The sequence below is a fragment of the Podarcis raffonei genome, chromosome 10 (genome assembly GCF_027172205.1).
Source record: "Podarcis raffonei isolate rPodRaf1 chromosome 10, rPodRaf1.pri, whole genome shotgun sequence".
NCBI classification, from domain to species: Eukaryota; Metazoa; Chordata; class Lepidosauria; order Squamata; family Lacertidae; genus Podarcis; species Podarcis raffonei.
Genome location: NC_070611.1, coordinates 73,559,942 through 73,576,525, shown reverse-complemented (window position 1 = coordinate 73,576,525; position 16,584 = coordinate 73,559,942). Strand labels below are relative to the sequence as shown.

At 49.2% G+C, this 16,584-nt stretch overlaps 1 protein-coding gene across 3 annotated transcripts; it reads left to right on the top strand.

Annotated features, from left to right (window-relative positions):
* LOC128422006 (outer dense fiber protein 3-like) lies at positions 1 to 13,543 on the top strand. Of its 3 annotated transcripts, none has more exons than XM_053405450.1 (8): positions 1 to 248; positions 911 to 1,053; positions 3,685 to 3,957; positions 5,250 to 5,453; positions 7,363 to 7,464; positions 10,109 to 10,230; positions 12,512 to 12,652; positions 13,358 to 13,543. In XM_053405450.1, the coding sequence occupies exons 3-8, from the start codon at positions 3,849 to 3,851 to the stop codon at positions 13,436 to 13,438; spliced, it is 759 nt and encodes a 252-aa protein (XP_053261425.1). In that variant the 5' UTR covers positions 1 to 248; positions 911 to 1,053; positions 3,685 to 3,848; the 3' UTR covers positions 13,439 to 13,543. The 3 variants fall into 3 exon arrangements, with proteins under 3 accessions (XP_053261425.1, XP_053261424.1, XP_053261426.1); XM_053405449.1 differs by having other exon boundaries at positions 3,682 to 3,957; XM_053405451.1 differs by lacking the exon at positions 1 to 248 and having other exon boundaries at positions 482 to 1,053; positions 3,682 to 3,957.
* Positions 13,544 to 16,584: the final 3,041 nt, after the last annotated feature.

Sequence of the window (16,584 nt, the reverse complement as noted above, 5' to 3'; positions counted from 1 at the left end):
GCAGAGGCGCTGGTTAGGGACGCAGCGGGCGCTGCGCTGGAGCCGCCCGACGGAGCCGCCCCGGGACCGGGGAAAGGAGGAGGCGCCGTTGCCGGGAAACAGCGTACACACTGCGGGCCGGAGGGACGGAGGTTGGGGCACTTCTGGGGCCGGCTCAATCGGGCTGCCTCTCTTTCTCTCTCTCCGCGGTCCGCCTTGCGCCGAGCGGCGGTCCAGCAGCTCTCCCTGCCGTCCGCTCCCAGCCCCAGGTCGGTGCTCCGGGATTCCAGCCCCGTCCCCCGCAGGATCCATCCCTTCTCCGCCTCTTCAGTGGCTAAGCGGTGGGGATCCCACATCCCCTCGGGGATCGCTTTTCTGAAAGGCTCCCCCTCTCCTTCCAAGATCTCCCCATCCCAACCCCGCTGGATCTCCTGGGATCTGTCCTCTCCTGGTTGGAAAGGCGGTGGGGGTGCCCTCGTCCGTTGCCCCATGTCTGGCTGGGATGAGTGGCAGAATATTGGGGGAGAAACTGTGGGGTGGAATCGAGGCAACTGTGTTGCCAGGGGTTCTTTAGCCGAGATTCCTTCATGGCGCGTAGGGTGGGTGTGTGGACTAGATCAGGCATCCCCAAACTCGGCCCCTCCAGCTGTTTTGGGAGTACAGTTCCCATCATCCTTGACCACTGGGCCTGTTAGCTAGGGATGATGGGATTTGTAGTCCCAAAACAGCTGGAGGGCCGAGTTTGGGGGTGCCTGGACTAGATGGTTCTTGGGTCTCTTCCTGCTCTACGATTCCCTGATTCTAGAGATTCCTCGGAGGTTTTTCAGCAGAGGCTGGGGTTTTTAAGCTGTCCTCCCCGCATTTGCAAAGAGCTTGGGGTCCCTTCCGACGTTACAGTTCCAAGATTCCTTGAAATGACTCTCCCTTGCAGGGACCTCCTCGCCTGGACCGTCCACGGAAGGGACGCATCCAAACGGCTAGGCGAGTTTAGCTGAGGCTGCCCCGGCGCCAACGCTTCCCTGCTTACACCTGAGGACCTGGCCAGGTGATCCTCCAATAGCCTCAAGAGATCAGGTGAGGGATCCTTCGGAAACACCGCCTTAGAACTAAATTGCAATAAGATCTATATGCTTTATATAGGGGTCTATCATGTTCCCTGCATCTCTCTCTAGCCGTGATTCCTGCATTACAGGGTGGGGTGTGTATGTGTGAGTGGACACTTTGGGTTCCTTATAACCAGCGCTTTTTTCATGGAGGTACGCAGGGGTACGCATACCGTAAACCTTTTGTGAATCTAAGTTTGCCCCCACTGAGGGGCAGCGTTTCAATATGAGTAGGAAAATGAGAGTACCCCTAAACATTTGTTTAGAGAGAAAGAAAGCACTGCTTATAAACTACTATGGTCTTTCTCTCATTGAAACATTTCCCTCTCTCACACACACGCATGAAGATGATTAGGAGTTTCTCATGGCCCTAGGCAACGCCACCATCTCAAGCAGGAACCTGGTGCCCTCCATTTTTAAATTTATTTCTTACAGCTCTTTTTTTTGTGCTTCAGCTTCCAGAGGTAGGCTGGCTGGGTCTCTCTCTCTCTGTGTGTGATGAATTAAAATAAGATCGCACAAAATACTTTGAAGCAACAGAAAACCCAAGGACTTAAAAATGTGAAATACCACATTTTTTGCTCTATAAGACTACTTTTTCCCTCCTAAAAAGTAAGGGGAAATGTGTGTGCGTCTTATGGAGTGAATGCAGGCTGCGCAGCTATCCCAGAAGCCAGAACAGCAAGAGGGATTGCTGCTTTCACTGCGCAGCGATCCCTCTTGCTGTTCTGGCTTCTGAGATTCAGAATGTTTTTTTTCTTGTTTTCCTCCTCCAAAAACTAGGTGCGTCTTGTAGTCTGGTGTGTCTTATAGAGCGAAAAATAAGGTAATTGTTTTAATAATCAGACTTGCCATTAATTATTATTATTATTATTATTATTATTATTATTATTATTATTATTATTACCAGATAGGATCCTGGGGATTCCTCGTTGCCTGGTATCCAAACAACTCACTTGTCCAGGACAGATCTGACTTTGGCTAAAAAAAAACAAACTAATTTAGAGGCAGGAGAAGCCAGGCTGGGTCACATCTTGCTTACTACACATTTTGTGTAGTAATTCTCCTTCCAGGAGGGCTAGAGACTGCCTTTTTATTATTATTTAAAAAAAATTAGATTCCTGTATTTCTGGATGGGTTAGACTGGATGGCTTTCGTGGCCCCTTCCAACTCTACAGTCCTGTGATTCCAGGAAGTTTTAAAGGGCAGGGGTTGGGTGGCCATCTGCCAGGCATTCTTTAGCTGTGTATGTGGGTGCTTTTGTGCAAAGAAGGACACTGCTGCGGCTGCCGCCAGCGCATGGTCAATCTCTGTTTTGCTGTCCCCGCTGGCATGGCAACTGGGCTAGAGAGAGGAGGGAGAGAGAGAGACCCAGACAATGGCGTGTGTTTGCTGGTTTTGTTTGGAAACCATGTGGGAGACTAACCTGGCAGGCACAGTGAAAGAAGCAAATACAAAGCGCATTAAGGAATATCACACTGATTATAGCATGAGCTTCTTCTACTTCATCAGATGCCTGGAGTTATCTAAGGTCCCGGGCCCTAAGGAAGTCAGATTATCCTCCACCAGGGACAGGGCCTTCTCAGTGATGGCTCCGACCTAGTGGAATGCTCTGTCCCACGAGACCAGGGCCCTGCAGGATTTAACCTCCTTCCGCAGGGCCTGTAAGACAGAGCCATTCCACCTGGCTTTCAATTTGAACTTAGCCTGATCGTTTATTCCGCTTCCTTCCCTCCCCCTCCCCTTTTTATGAAGATTACCCACTCTGGGACCCCACAGCTAATTCTCCCCTGGTCTCCTCGCTGGCCCAAATAGGACTGATTTAGCCAGCTAGAGCCCTGGTGATCATCTAATGTTTATTGGATGGATTTCCCCCCTAAGTTGATTTTGAATTTATTGTTATTCATGTTCTATACTGTATTATATGATGTTTTTTCTTGCATCAATTGCTTTAAATTTGTTGTTAGCTGCCCTGAGCCCAGTTTTCTGAACCGAGAAGGGCGGGGTATAAATAAAAAAATATTATTAAATTATTATTATCATTATGCATGCATAGAATCGTAGAGTTGGAAGGGACCCCCTGAGTCATCTAGTCCAGCCCTCTGCAATGCAGGAATCTCAGCTAAAGCATCCACAACTAACCCCACAACTAAGAGGCGAGGGAGCTGGGAGTGTCAATGACTATCAGACTTTGAACAGCTGGAGCCAATTCATCAGATTTGTTGCATTAATTGAAATAAATAGTTGGATTTTGCAGCGTTGTTTGTTGGCAGCCATATTTCTCGGGAGGCAACAGAAGAGTGCGCCTTTGGGGGGTGAATACAAACTGATAGTAGTTTGTAGAGACCAATGGGGGAGAGACATGTTTTGTTGCAGCTCAGGCAGAGGAAGGTGTCTGATGTACAGCTGTGGATGCACCATGACATTTCTTATCTTTGCGCTCCTCTCAGCAGTCATTCGTCCCCGGTCACTGCTGTGGATGCATGACTTTGTGGGAATGTTGTGAGTAACAGGAGAGGATATATTGATTAGTATTATCCTTCCTAACTCACGCTAGCAAGTTTCTTCACTTAGCAGAGTGCATTCCCCTATTATACAGCAGGAAGAAGAAGAAGAAGAAGAAGAAGAAGAAGAAGAAGAAGAGGAGGAGGAGGAGGAGGAGGAGGAGGAGGAGGAGTTTGGATTTGATATCTCGCTTTATCACTACCCAAAGGAGTCTCAAAGCAGCTCACAATCTCCTTTCCCTTCCTCTCCCAAGACCGGAACATGTCGACAGATGTTTGGGTGGGGTCCTGGCGCCCCCACCGGCCCAGAGGGCCAATTGCTGCCCTCTACAGCAGCCCCGGGCCCAAATATGCTCTCCCATCAAACGTAGGTGAGTGAATTTGGGGTGGGGACAAAGTCCAGCTTTCAAACCCTAGAATGGGCTAAACAGGAGCAGCCCACTCAGCACAGAAACGACTTGTGGAACTGCTTGCCGCTGGGTGTTGCGGTGGGCATGGGAATAAAAGGCTGAAAAAGGACAGGAGGTGTCAGCTCAGGAAGGAAATGTCAGCCACTTGCAGAAAACAAAAACCAGTTCTCCAAGACAGCGTCGCTCTTGGGACAAGCAAGAGGGGGCAGCCAGTTGTCATTTCTCTCCCTGCTTATGAGCTTTGCTGTGATTGCTCACAGGATTTTAAAAACTGGTTCTTGAAAAGTGGTGGTTGGGAAGAAACTGTACCAAAACAATATTTTATGCTAAAAATTCCCTTCCCCCATATATTTTCATTAGGGAGAATGCATAAAAATATTTCTCATGCAATATCTTGTATTAAACTTAATTTTTTTAAAATCGACTAAATGCTTTCAATTCGATTTTGAGCAAATGTGCAATTAATGGTTACTGTTTTGAATTTTGTTGGGTTATTAGCTTCCCTAGCGGGTGATGAAAGCCGCTATTCTGCATAATGTATTTATAATAATAATAATAATAATAATAATAATAATAATAATAATAATAATAGTATCCCGCCCGCCCGGCTGGGCTTCCCCAGCCACTCTGGGCGGCTTCCAACAAAACATTAAAATACAGTAATGCATCAAACATTAAAAGCTTCCCTAAACAGGGCTGCCTTCAGATGTCTTCTAAAAGTCTGGTAGTTGTTTTTCTCTTTGACATCTGGTGGGAGAGCATTCCACAGGGCGGGTGCCACTACCGAGAAGGCCCTCTGCCTGGTTCCCTGTAGCTTTGCTTCTCACAGTGAGGGAACCGCCAGAAGGCCCTTGGCTCTGGAACTCAGTGTCCGGGCAGAACGATGGGGGTGGAGACACTCCTTCAGGTCTACTGGACCGAGGCCGTTTAGGGCTTTCAAGGTCAGCACCAACACTTTGAATTGTGCTCGGAAACATAATGGGAGCCAATGTAGGTCTTTCAAGACTAGTGTTATGTGGTCTCGGCAGCCGTTCCCAGTTACCAGTCTAGCTGCTGCATTCTGGGTAAGTTGCAGTTTCCGGGTCACCTTCATAGGGTTTGGGAGGGGGCCCTAGGGTGTGTTTATGGAACCTAGCGGGCAGTGGCCCCAAAATGTTTGGCAACCACTGGGGTAGAGCATCACCCACCCACCCCCGCCATCTCTCTCTGGCTCAACGTCTAACCTTCCATCCCTGCTGCTGCTCTCCTTGCAGGCTACCAACTGCATGACCCTTCTCGCACCCGGGCCCCGGCCTACAGCTTTGGCACTCGCCACTCCCAGGACCAAGAGAACTGCTCCCCCGGCCCGGGCTACCTCATCCCAACCAACATGACCGTGAGGGGCAGGGCCGGGATTCCTGCTTATTCCATCTACGGACGCCCCAAGGACGTGCCGCCTTTTAGGACCCCGGGGCCAGGTCTGTCTTGAAATCTGGGCCTGAGGCATCCCATTTGTGCTGGTCCCGGGGGGGGGGGGGTTACAGTGCGGCGTGGTCTAAGTCTGGTCCTAGGTTGAGGGTATGGAGGCTGTCCGTCAAGGGCGAAGCGAGGTCCAAAGCGAGGAGTCAGGCATGGTCAGGAACTCTGGCAGGAGAGCAGGTCAGGGTATCAGCAGGAACACGTTACCAATGATGTTGCTCCCGCAACCTGGGACTGGGCTAGCTGGCCTTTATCTCCTCTGAGGCACAGGGCGGCCCCGGTCCACAGGTGACTCGCCTCTCCTGGCCTGAAGGCAAGCACTCCTCCTGCGAGAACTTAGTTCCCTCCGCCTCTTTGCCCTGAGCCTCTGCAGCTCCGGAGAGGCTGGACGGTTACTGGACCCAGACGCAACCTCACCTTCCCCTGACAGGGCTGAGAGAGGCACACCTGCAGGCAATGGGTCCTCCATCACCTCCGGAGCCAGAGCGGATTCTGCTGGTGTCTGCTCCTGAGGATCCGGCACAGGTGAGGGCACTTCAGGTTCAAGCCCCAGCCCCAGCTCAGCTGGTTCTGGAGGCGGGGAATCCTGTGCAGGCTGGGATTCCTCAGGTTCAGCCTCTGAATCCGATTCCCAGGCCATCACACCATTGTAGGAATAACGAGGACGACGGGAGGTTGAATGCAAGTGAGCTGTGCAGATGCACTCTGGCAAGCATGCTCCAAGCAAGCTGCCGACTAGCACTGCAGAGGCTCCTTTTATTAGCAGAAGTCAACAATTGGAAACAGTAGTGAGACAGGGGGTTCAACGGGGGTTAGAGTTAGCGAAGAGGCACTTCCCAAGCTGGTCGCCCCATTTTTCTTTTGGGAAGAAAGGGAGCAGCCGCAAGACCAAAAGTCCCTTTCTAACCCTTGAAGCTGTCCCAGAAACTCCCGTGGGTGCAGAATGCTGCAGTGAGGTTCCTCAGGGGGTCTCTGCCATGGGAGCATATTCACCCAGTGCTTTTCAAGCTGCACTGGCTCCCGGTGGAGTACAGGGTCAGATTTAAGGTGCTGCTTTTGACCTTTAAAGCCCTTCACGGCCTAGGACCCTCGTACCTATGGGACCGCCTCTACTGGTATGCCCCACGGAGATCCTCAAGGTCCATAAAGAGCAACACCCTAGTGGTCCCAGGCCCTAAGGAAGTTAGATTAGCTTCAACCAGAGCCAGGGCCTTTTCAACTCTGGCTCCGGGGCCTGGTGGAACGCTCTGCCTCATGAGACCAGGGCCCTGCAGGATCTGATTTCTTTCCGCAGGGCCTGTAAGACAGAGTTGTTCCGCCTGGCCTTTGGCTTGGAGCCAGTTTGATTCCCTCCCTCTTTCTTTTTTCTTTTCCTTCTCCTCCTGCGATGAGGCTACATTTTAATATTTTAATGTTCCATTATTTTAATGTTGTTTTTTATTTTTGTTTTTAAGTTGTAATCATTCATCTTGTTTTTATTATTCCTTGTAAGCTGCCCTGAGCCTGGCCTTGGCTGGGGAGGGCGGGGTATAAATAAAAATTATTATTATTATTATTAATATTATTATTATTATCATTATTATTATTATTAACATCTCAGCAGTATTCCAGTGTTCTTTCATTGGGAAAGGTGGAGCAAACTTGCTTTTCTGCAGCTCTGGAGGAGATGGAATCAAGTTACAAGAAGGGAGATTGTGACTGAGCCTTAGGAATAACTTCCTGGTGGTAAAGAACTGTTCATCAATGGAACAGATTCCTTCAGAAGGTGTGGACTCTCCATCAGAGGTTTTTAACAGGGGTTCATATGGAGAATCATAGAGTTAAGGAGCTGGAAGGGACTGCTGAATGTCAACCCTCCTCTGTGCCCTTCTGCATCCTGATCAGATTGTGGCTCTCTGCTTCCAACAGGCTGCTATTCTCCGGAGAAAGCTGGGAGATGGGCTTACCGCTCTGCCCCCATGTACTCCCTTGCCTACCGGACGAAGGAATTCCAGAACAACCAGACACCAGGTGAGAGAGTGGACGCCAGATGGGAAGGGTGTTTGCAGACAAAGGTAAAAATGACATTTATTGGTTATAAGAAAAAAACTGCTCCTTTTCCCTTATGGGGTATCCAAGAGCCTGTATAGAGTCCTTAAGCGGGTTCCCTATCAGTAGGAGAAAATAACAGAGGCCAACCAGAGAATATTGAGAAGCAAAGTGGCTAGTAAGCCTGATCTTTATTCAAGGAACTGTTGCAACAGGGTCCCCACTCACCAGACGCAGGAGGGAGGAGAACCCTGAACAATGGTGCACAAGCCCTTATATAGACTTTTGAAACTGCCCACCCTGTAGCCCAAGACCACCCCCAGAAACATCATACATACATCACAGAAGGATGTGGTCTACAGCAGAAATCCTGTTTGCCAGGACATCTGTTAATGGTTACTGACTGCATTACCTGGGCAGCCTGGCCATTCTTTTGTGATGGTAAATACTTTAGTTCCTGAATCCAGGTCACAGGCTCACCTTATTCATACACAAATACACCCTTAAGACAGGTAAGCAAAAGACTTTTCCCATTTCCTTCCTCCTTTCAGAGAAATATTTGATGTCAATTTGGGAGAGTCCAAATGGCTTCAGTATTGCTCTCCTGTACTATTTCAGACACATGGTTTATATACAGTGGTACCTTGGTTTACGAACTTAATCTGTTCCGGAAGTCTGTTCTTAAACCAAGGTGTTCTTAAACCAAGGTGTGCTTTCCCATAGCAGTGGGGGACTCAATTTACAAATGGAACACACTCAACATGTTCTGCTTCCAAGGCAAAGTTCACAAACCAAAACACCTACTTCCGGGTTTGCAGTGTTCTTAATCCAAACTGTTCATAAACTAAGCTGCTCTTAAACCAAGGTACCAGTGTACTTACATATGTGTTTGCCTTGTACATTTATGAACATTTAATTTATATTTGAGACCTTAGAATTCTTATAACACCTCTTTGGCCTGAGTGACATGGACCCAGTGGAGGACTATTGCCTCTCAAATTTCAGTGGTGCCCCCTGACAAGAGAAAAATAAACCGAAACCAATTTTGTGGCGATCACACAGGGCCCCTGGACGTTTCATGGTCTATTGACCCTGTGCCACCACTGCGGTTGCTTTCTTCGCTGCCACCACCCCGCTTCTCAGACAGTCCAGACAGTTGTTAACATTAACAAATAATCAAGTTTATTTTTAAGTGCAGGAATAAGCATATGGTTTCGGTTTATTTTTCTCTTGTCAGTTTCTTAAACCTTACTTCAAACTGAATTATTCCCAACTATCTATCTAACTCCCTAACAATTCCTCTCACTCTCTCACAATACAACTTGACCAACCCACTGCGTATTCCACCCTCTTCCTTCTCCAACACCCAAGCCTCAACTCCCAGCTCCCAAACCTCAACTCCCAACTCCCAAACCTCAACTGTCTCTTTCACTCCCCCCTTGCATTCTCACTGGCCAATCACATCACACCCATTTTAACACTTTCCTTGACCCATGCTAGGAGGCAAACGCCACATTCCTCCCCCCTTAAGAAGATTGACTCAGGAGGGATAACTTAATCTAGTTATTCTCCTGATCAATCAGCAGTACATCTTTATGGCAAATAAACATTTCCTAACCTGTCATTTCACCCTTCACATCACACCTAACCTTTGTATATCAAATACAGTGGTGCCTCGTAAGACGAAATTAATTCGTTCCGCAAGTTTTTTCTTCTTGCGAGTTTTTCGTCTTGCGAAGCACGGTTTCCCATAGGAATGCATTGAAAATCAATTAATGCGTTCCTATGGAGACCGCTTGCCAGGCTGGCGGTGCGGAGAAGGGCTTTTCTCCCCACCGCAAGCCTTCAGGACAGGTACGGGAACAGAGGGGAAGGCGCGCAACGCTTCTCCTCTGTTCCCGGGGCTTGCGGTGGGAGGAGGGTTTTTCCTCCCCACCGCCAACATTAAGAACAGCATTCTGAATGTTGGCGGTGGGAAGGAAAACCCTCCTCCCACCGCAAGTCTTCAGGACAGCCTTCCGAAGGCTGGCGGCGGGAGGAGGTCTCTCCGCCCCACCACCAGCCTTCGGAGGAGGTCCGAGGACAGTGGGGAAGACGCGCTGCGCTTCCCCGCTGTCCCGGAGATTTCCCTATGGGCTTTCGTCTTGCGAAGGAAGCCCATAGGGAAATTCGTTTTGCGAAGCGCCTCCAAAACAGAAAACCCTTTCGTCTAGCGGGTTTTTCATCTTGCGAGGCGTTCGTCTTGCGGGGCACCACTGTACTGTGTTCTGGTAAAATATACATATATACAAAAACCTGTTACATGTTAGGAGAGATTTTTGAAAATTCAGTGCCCCCCTCAGCTTTCGCTCTCCATTCTATAGCATTATGGTGGCGCCCCCAGCGGCGCGGTGCCCAGTGCTGTCAAACCGGCCGCGCTACCCTTAAAATACCTCTGTTGGACTTGGACCGGTGGTTTGGCTCCATATGGGGTAGTTACACACATCTCTATTTTGGAAAGGCCATTGCGGCTCAGCAATAGATGGTTTGCTTTGAGCGCAGAAGGTTCCAGGTTCTCACCCGCTTCTATTTGTTCCCATGTGCCCCACTGAATCTCTTCTCTCCACTTCCTGCCCCCCACCTCTAGGGCCTGCAGCCTACTGGCTCCCCCCCATGCTGGGGCCCAATGTGGTTGGCAAGACCTCAGCCCCCAATTTCTCCATTTATGGGCGCAAGTCAATCGGCAGCTTCTATGAGGACCTCAGCAAGGTGAGTGTCAGAACGGACAGGTTTTGAAGACCCTGGATTGAGAGATTTAGGAAATCCTCTTCCCCCTTGCAGGTGACCTTGACATTGTCTGATGAATGCACAACCAAGAAATCCAGGGTAGTTATTTTACTACATGCATCGATCTGGTTCTTAAACAAAAGAGTAACAATATTTTCAAATAGGAGATTATTTTCAAACATTTAAGTCAGAGGTCAGCAACCTAAGGCCCATGGGCCAGAAGTGGCCCATGGGGTCGCTTAACCAGCCCATGAGCCGCCCCCGAAGCATGCCCCCGAAGCATGCCCAACTTTCTGATCGGCAAGTCCTAGGCTCTGTGGTTTAACCCACAGTGCCACCCGTGTCCCTTATGCTGTACATTAAAGCTTCTTTAGATTAGGAAGAAGCCATGTACGGACTGTTATTTTTGCACCTACACAAGGCACACACCGTTGCTGCGATGCTCTGCTTGCAGCTGGGAGAAGCCCAAAGGCACAGAGGAAGCGTGCCGGATGCCAGAAAACTACATAGGTCACGACAGTTGCCTGCGTAACCCAACAGAGTCTTCCCATCCCTTTGGTAACTTCACAGATAAGAATTAACAAGCAGCTGATAGATTTATAGTCCTTTTATTACAGCAACCATGCTGCAAGCACAAATGCACAGCTCTCTGCAAGAAGGGCAGTTGGCTAGTCTAATCCTCCTTCTGGCTTCCACAGCATTTGGGGCACCAATGGGAATTTCCTCCCTCCCTCTGACTCCTTTGCTCTCTGATACGTTTGGACCTCCGTGTCCTTGATAAGGGGGTGTTCCCCATGCTCTCAAGTGATGTCCTAGCTAGCTGCTCCCTCCCTTCTCGTTCTGTCTTCATTATCTCGTAACTCCCCTATAAGCTGTTCAGCTTCTGCCTCTCTCTCTGTTTCTCAACACGCTGTGGACAAGGGGTGGGAGTGACTCTTTCCCTTCCAGCTCTCCATCAGAGAGAAGCTGGTCTGCTGTAATAAATGAAAATCTGCCCTTATTCCCTTATGGGGAACACAAGAGCCCTTATAGAGTCCTTTGTAGGTTCTCCATCAGTTGGAGAAAATAGCAGAGGCCAACCAGAGAATATTGAGAAGCAAAGCAGCTCGTAAGCCTGATCTTTATTGAACTGTTGCAACAGGGTGCCCCCTTCACACACAGGAAAGGAGGAGGAACCCAGAACCCAGGTGTGTCCGCCCTTATATAGACATTTTAAATTGCCCACCCTGGAGTCCAAGACCACCCCCAGAAACACCATACATACATCACCGAAGGGGCGTAGCTTAAGACCACTCCCCAAACATATCATACCTACATCACAAAAAGGGCGGTCTACGACAGAAATCTGAGTGCATTGTTTATCTCCTGTCTGGCAGGTTACCTGTTAATGGTTACTTGATTGGATACCCTGGGGTGGGGAGCCTGGCCAGTCTTTTGTAATGATAAATACTTAGTTCCTGAGCCAGGTCACAGGCTCACCCTATTCATACACAGACAGACATATCCTTAAGACAGGATTTGTGAAGGAAAAGACAATGGGGAGGCTTTTCCATTTTCCTTCGACCTTGCAAAGAAAACATTTGGTCAGTTTGGGAGTCAAAATGGTTTCAGGGATGTTTTCCTGTGCTGCTTCAGACATGTGGTTTATATATTTATGTACATGTTTGCTTGGTACATTTATGAACATTTATTATATATATAAAGGTAAAGGGACCCCTGACCATTAGGTCCAGTTGTGGCCGACTCTGGGGTTGTGGCGCTCATCTCGCTCTACTGGCCAAGGGAGCCGGCGTACAGCTTCCAGGTTATGTGGCCAGCAGGACTAAGCCGCCTTTGGCGAACCAGTGCAGCACACGGAAATGCCGTTTACCGTCCCGCTGGAGCAGTACCTATTTATCTACTTGCACTTTGACGTGCTTTTGAACTGCTAGGTTGGCAGGAGCAGGGACCGAGCAATGGGAGCTCACCCCGTTGCAGGGATTCGAACCGCCAACCTTCTGATTGGCAAGCCCTAGGCTCTGTGGTTTAACCCACAGCGCCACCTGCGTCCCTTTATTTTATATATATATATATATATATATATATATATATATATATATATATATATATGTATATGTGTGTGTGTGTGTGTGTGTATATATATATATATATATATGGGACCTTAAATTTTTTATTTCACTACCATAGAAGGCATTCCCCAGTCCTTGTCTCCTGACCATTCCCTGACACCTAGTGACCCTTTCCCCCCCTCCTTGCACGACAGACGCCAGGGCCCTGCAACTACCGCCTGGTGGATCCCAGCGTCTACAAGAAACGGCCGCCGCAGTTCAGCATGCTAGCGCGCAACATGCCCCCAGGAGACAACACTTTGAAGCCGGGTCCAGGAGCCTACAGCCCCGAGAAGGTGAGGGCAGGTGGCAGCAGAAGGCATTATGGGGGGGGGCTTTTTTGGGGGTGCAGCTGTCCTGCAGCAAAGATGTGGGTCTTATGGGTGGTGGGAGAGGGGGACCACAGCAGGAGAACTGGAGTCGGCAAGGTGAGCTTCATCAGCCTCTCCCTCCTCTGAGGAACCAACCTCTGCATGCAGGAGCAGGTCCGCAGATGACCTGGCCAGGAACATGACACTTTATGTGTTTATTCAATTTATATCCTGGATGGTATGGGGTTGGAATAGATGACCCTTGGGGGTGTTGTAAACAAAAGGGGTACCTTCCAACTCTACAATTCCTTGATTCTATGATATCCCACATTCCCTCCAACAAGCTCAAGGTGGCACGCATAGTTCTCCCCTTTTTTAAATCTTCACAACAACCCTGCAAGCTAGGTGAGTCTGAGAGGCTGTGACTAGCCTTAGGCCATACAACCGTAGCATTGTAGAGTCGGAAGGGACCCCCAGCGCTCATCTAGCCAACCCCCGGTAGTGCAGATCACACCCCGTGAGCTTCATGGTCAAGTAGGGGCAATTTGAGGCCTGGTTTCCAAGGTCCTAGTCTGACGCTCTAACCACTGCACCAGCTTTCCAGCCATTCTCCATTGTTCGGTGCCTCCACCCCTTCCCTTCTGCTGGCGGTTTCTAACCCTGCCCCTCCATCTCTCCTTCCTCCTGCAGCACACCCAGCAACGTGGCTTGACCTTTGGGATCCGCCACTCGGACTACGTGGCTCCTCTCATTGTGGAGGTGGCGGATTAAACTGGCTCCATCGGCGAAGACGGTCTGGACAAGAAAGATTCCTTTGGAAACATATGGATCTCTGGGTGCTTTGTGTTGCTGCTGGGGATTGGGGCCTGGGGAGGGAAGTGGGGCGGGCAGCATCCAAGGCCTGCGGGGGGGGGGTCCTCAGAGCTGGGGGGGCTGGGTTCAGTGAGGCTCATAGCCTACCCTCTCAGTTCCTTTGGGAAACTGTTGCACCTTTGATTCTCCCTGTTCCCAGATCCTTTGACTGCATTGCTCTGATCCATTCACCCCTTAGACACCCCAGTTTTCTCTAAGGATGTGTGAGCTGAGGAAGGTCCAGGAAGGCTGTGCAGTGAGATGGGGGCAGGAGGGAAATATCTTCCTATTTGTACCTCACAGCTATTACAGCAGAACCTCGGTTTTCAAACCTAATCCATTCCAGAAGACTTGCGAAATGTTCGAAAACCAAGGATCAATGGGTGGTTCCATTGAAAAAATGGAAAAACACACACCGGAAGCCGTTTGACTTCCGAGGCGTGTTCAAAAATGGAAGCAATCACTTATGGGTTTTTGGCGTTCGGCTTCTGAGACGCTCAAAAACCAAGGTTCCACTGTACAGTCATATCTCATGTTACGTTTGCTTCATGTTACGTCTTTTCAGGTCGTGTCCTGTGGCGACCCAGAAGTACCGGAAAGGGTTACTTCTGGGTTTTGCTGCTCGCGCACGCGCACAAGCAGCAAATCATGCCACGCACCTGCGCAGATACGGCGCTTCAGGTTGCGGGCTTTTCATGTTGCGATTGCGAATGGGCCTCTGGAACAGATCCCATTCGCAACCAGAGGTACCACTGCATCTCGGTTTTGTGTGCTTGAATCCAAATTCTGTGCCCAGAAAGGCTGAATTCTGCAATCTGTATGAATTACATAGTTAGAAAACATTACGGATCTTCCCCAGTTTGCATCCTCTGCTCTCCTTCCGCCAGTCAAGGGATCCCACCTCAGTTTTGTGCCAAACTGGCCTCTCCAGACTCCATGCCTCCGAGGTAGACTCACATCCCAGAAGTGAAATGACCTTTCCTTGGCTCTGACTCCCTGCATTCATCACCCTAAGCCCATTTGCCAGGTGCTAGCCCTGCAGACCTCTTCTTCCCAAGACTGTGCAAAGGTTGCTGCTTGTATAGTCCCTGGTTCATTGATTAAAAAGAAACGGTGCCAACAAAATACTTTGCAAGACGATTGGGATGATACAAATGGTGTGTGACTCTTTCTTGTCTTGGGGTTGTTGTACGAAAATCCTTGGGCTCACTTGGATTTGACAAACAAAGATACCAGCCAAGAATATTGGAGCAAAACAGCAGTTTGCGGGCACACACGCTAAACCCTGTCTGTGGTGCCTACCCCTTTCCCCCAAATGATGAGATAAGAGACCAGAGTATGGGTTCAAATTGGCCACAACTTTATTGAGCTTCAGAAGTGGGAAACTTGGCACAGGCCTTGGCAGGTAACCCTCTCAGCCCACCTGGCTGAGGATATGCAGGCAGATGAGGCCCGGTGAGAGGGGACTGCGAAGCGCAAACTTACACAGCATGCCCTTCCACCGCTGCTCTAGGGCCAGGGACTCGCGGGTTTTGCCCTTTAATGGGCCCTGCAAATGCCACCGCATGGGGAGGGAACATGAATGCATCACCCCCGACTTGATGCTAGACTAAAGGATACCTTGCCAAGGCCTAAAACCGGCAAGGTTGTGACGAAATGCTATGGGGAAGGCGAAACCTGCCAATGCAGGGAAAGTTCCTTCCCGGTTCTGAATACAGCAACCATCTTACGACCGCAGCAGTGCCTGCTGACCTGAAACACAAAATATTAGCCTAAACAAAAAATTTTTTTTCCTTCCAGTAGCACCTTAAAGACCAACTAAGTTAGTTCTTGGTATGAGCTTTCGTGTGCATGCACACTTCTTCAGATACTGAAACAGAAGTTGCCAGATCCTTCTATATAGTGAGAAGGTGGGGAGGGGTATTACTCAGAAGGGTGGTGGGAATGGGTGATTGGCAGATAGCTGTGATGAGCCTGTTGACGACTCTTAACGACTGCAACAGGCTCATCACAGCTATCTGCCAATCACCCATTCCCACCACCCTTCTGAGTAATACCCCTCCCCACCTTCTCACTATATAGAAGGATCTGGCAACTTCTGTTTCAGTATCTGAAGAAGTGTGCATGCACACGAAAGCTCATACCAAGAACTAACTTAGTTGGTCTTTAAGGTGCTACTGGAAGGAAAAAAATTTTTTTGTTTTGACTATGGCAGACCAACACGGCTACCTATCTGTAACTGAAAATATTAGCCTGTAAGGAAAGAATCATTAATTTGAAGACCGCTGACCTAGGATGAAATTATGGAGGCAAGAAATTATTAATTTGAGGGAGGGTGGGTGGGTGATCCTGGAAGGAAGAACAGCAAAAGAGTCAGCCTCTTTTCTTTTGGCTGAGGGCAGGTCAAAGGCCGGTCCAAGCAGGTGGGTCTTCTACCCACCTCATGGAAGAGGCAGGATGAAGCCTCAAACAAAGGATGGCTCTCACTTTTATAAGTTTCCCCTTATACCCATAACACCCTTAGTGAAGCATCATGCATACATCACAAATACATCATGGTTATGTAACATTATGGGAGGGGGTTTCCGGCAGAAACCTGATCATCAGGTTTGCCCCCATCTCTCCCTTGCCCTCCACCTCACACCCATCAAGTGATACAATAGGAATATTGACATGTCCCTGGTTTTCCCTGTCAGGTAATCACACTTCTTTGTCCTGACCGAGAGGACAACCCACCCACATCCCTGCTCTATCTTACAATCATAGAATTGCAGAGTTGTCCACAGGGCTCCCCAGACATTCATTTTCTCCTCTCATGAAATGATTGAGCAACGATAGCCAAGACCAGTGCAATAATTGATTGCGGCAGGTTAATCGACAGCCCAACCTCCTGGGAGCCAATGAGAAAAGGAGAAAGCAAGAGGTGGACTCCTGGCCACAGATGACCTTTGCTTTGTAAGTGACAGGATGGAACAAAGGCACTCTCGGGGGGTCGGTGCTGCAAGAGAAACCATTGGCTTTTGCACTTTGCAAGCAGACCAACTTGCAACCTTCTTTCTGGGTTG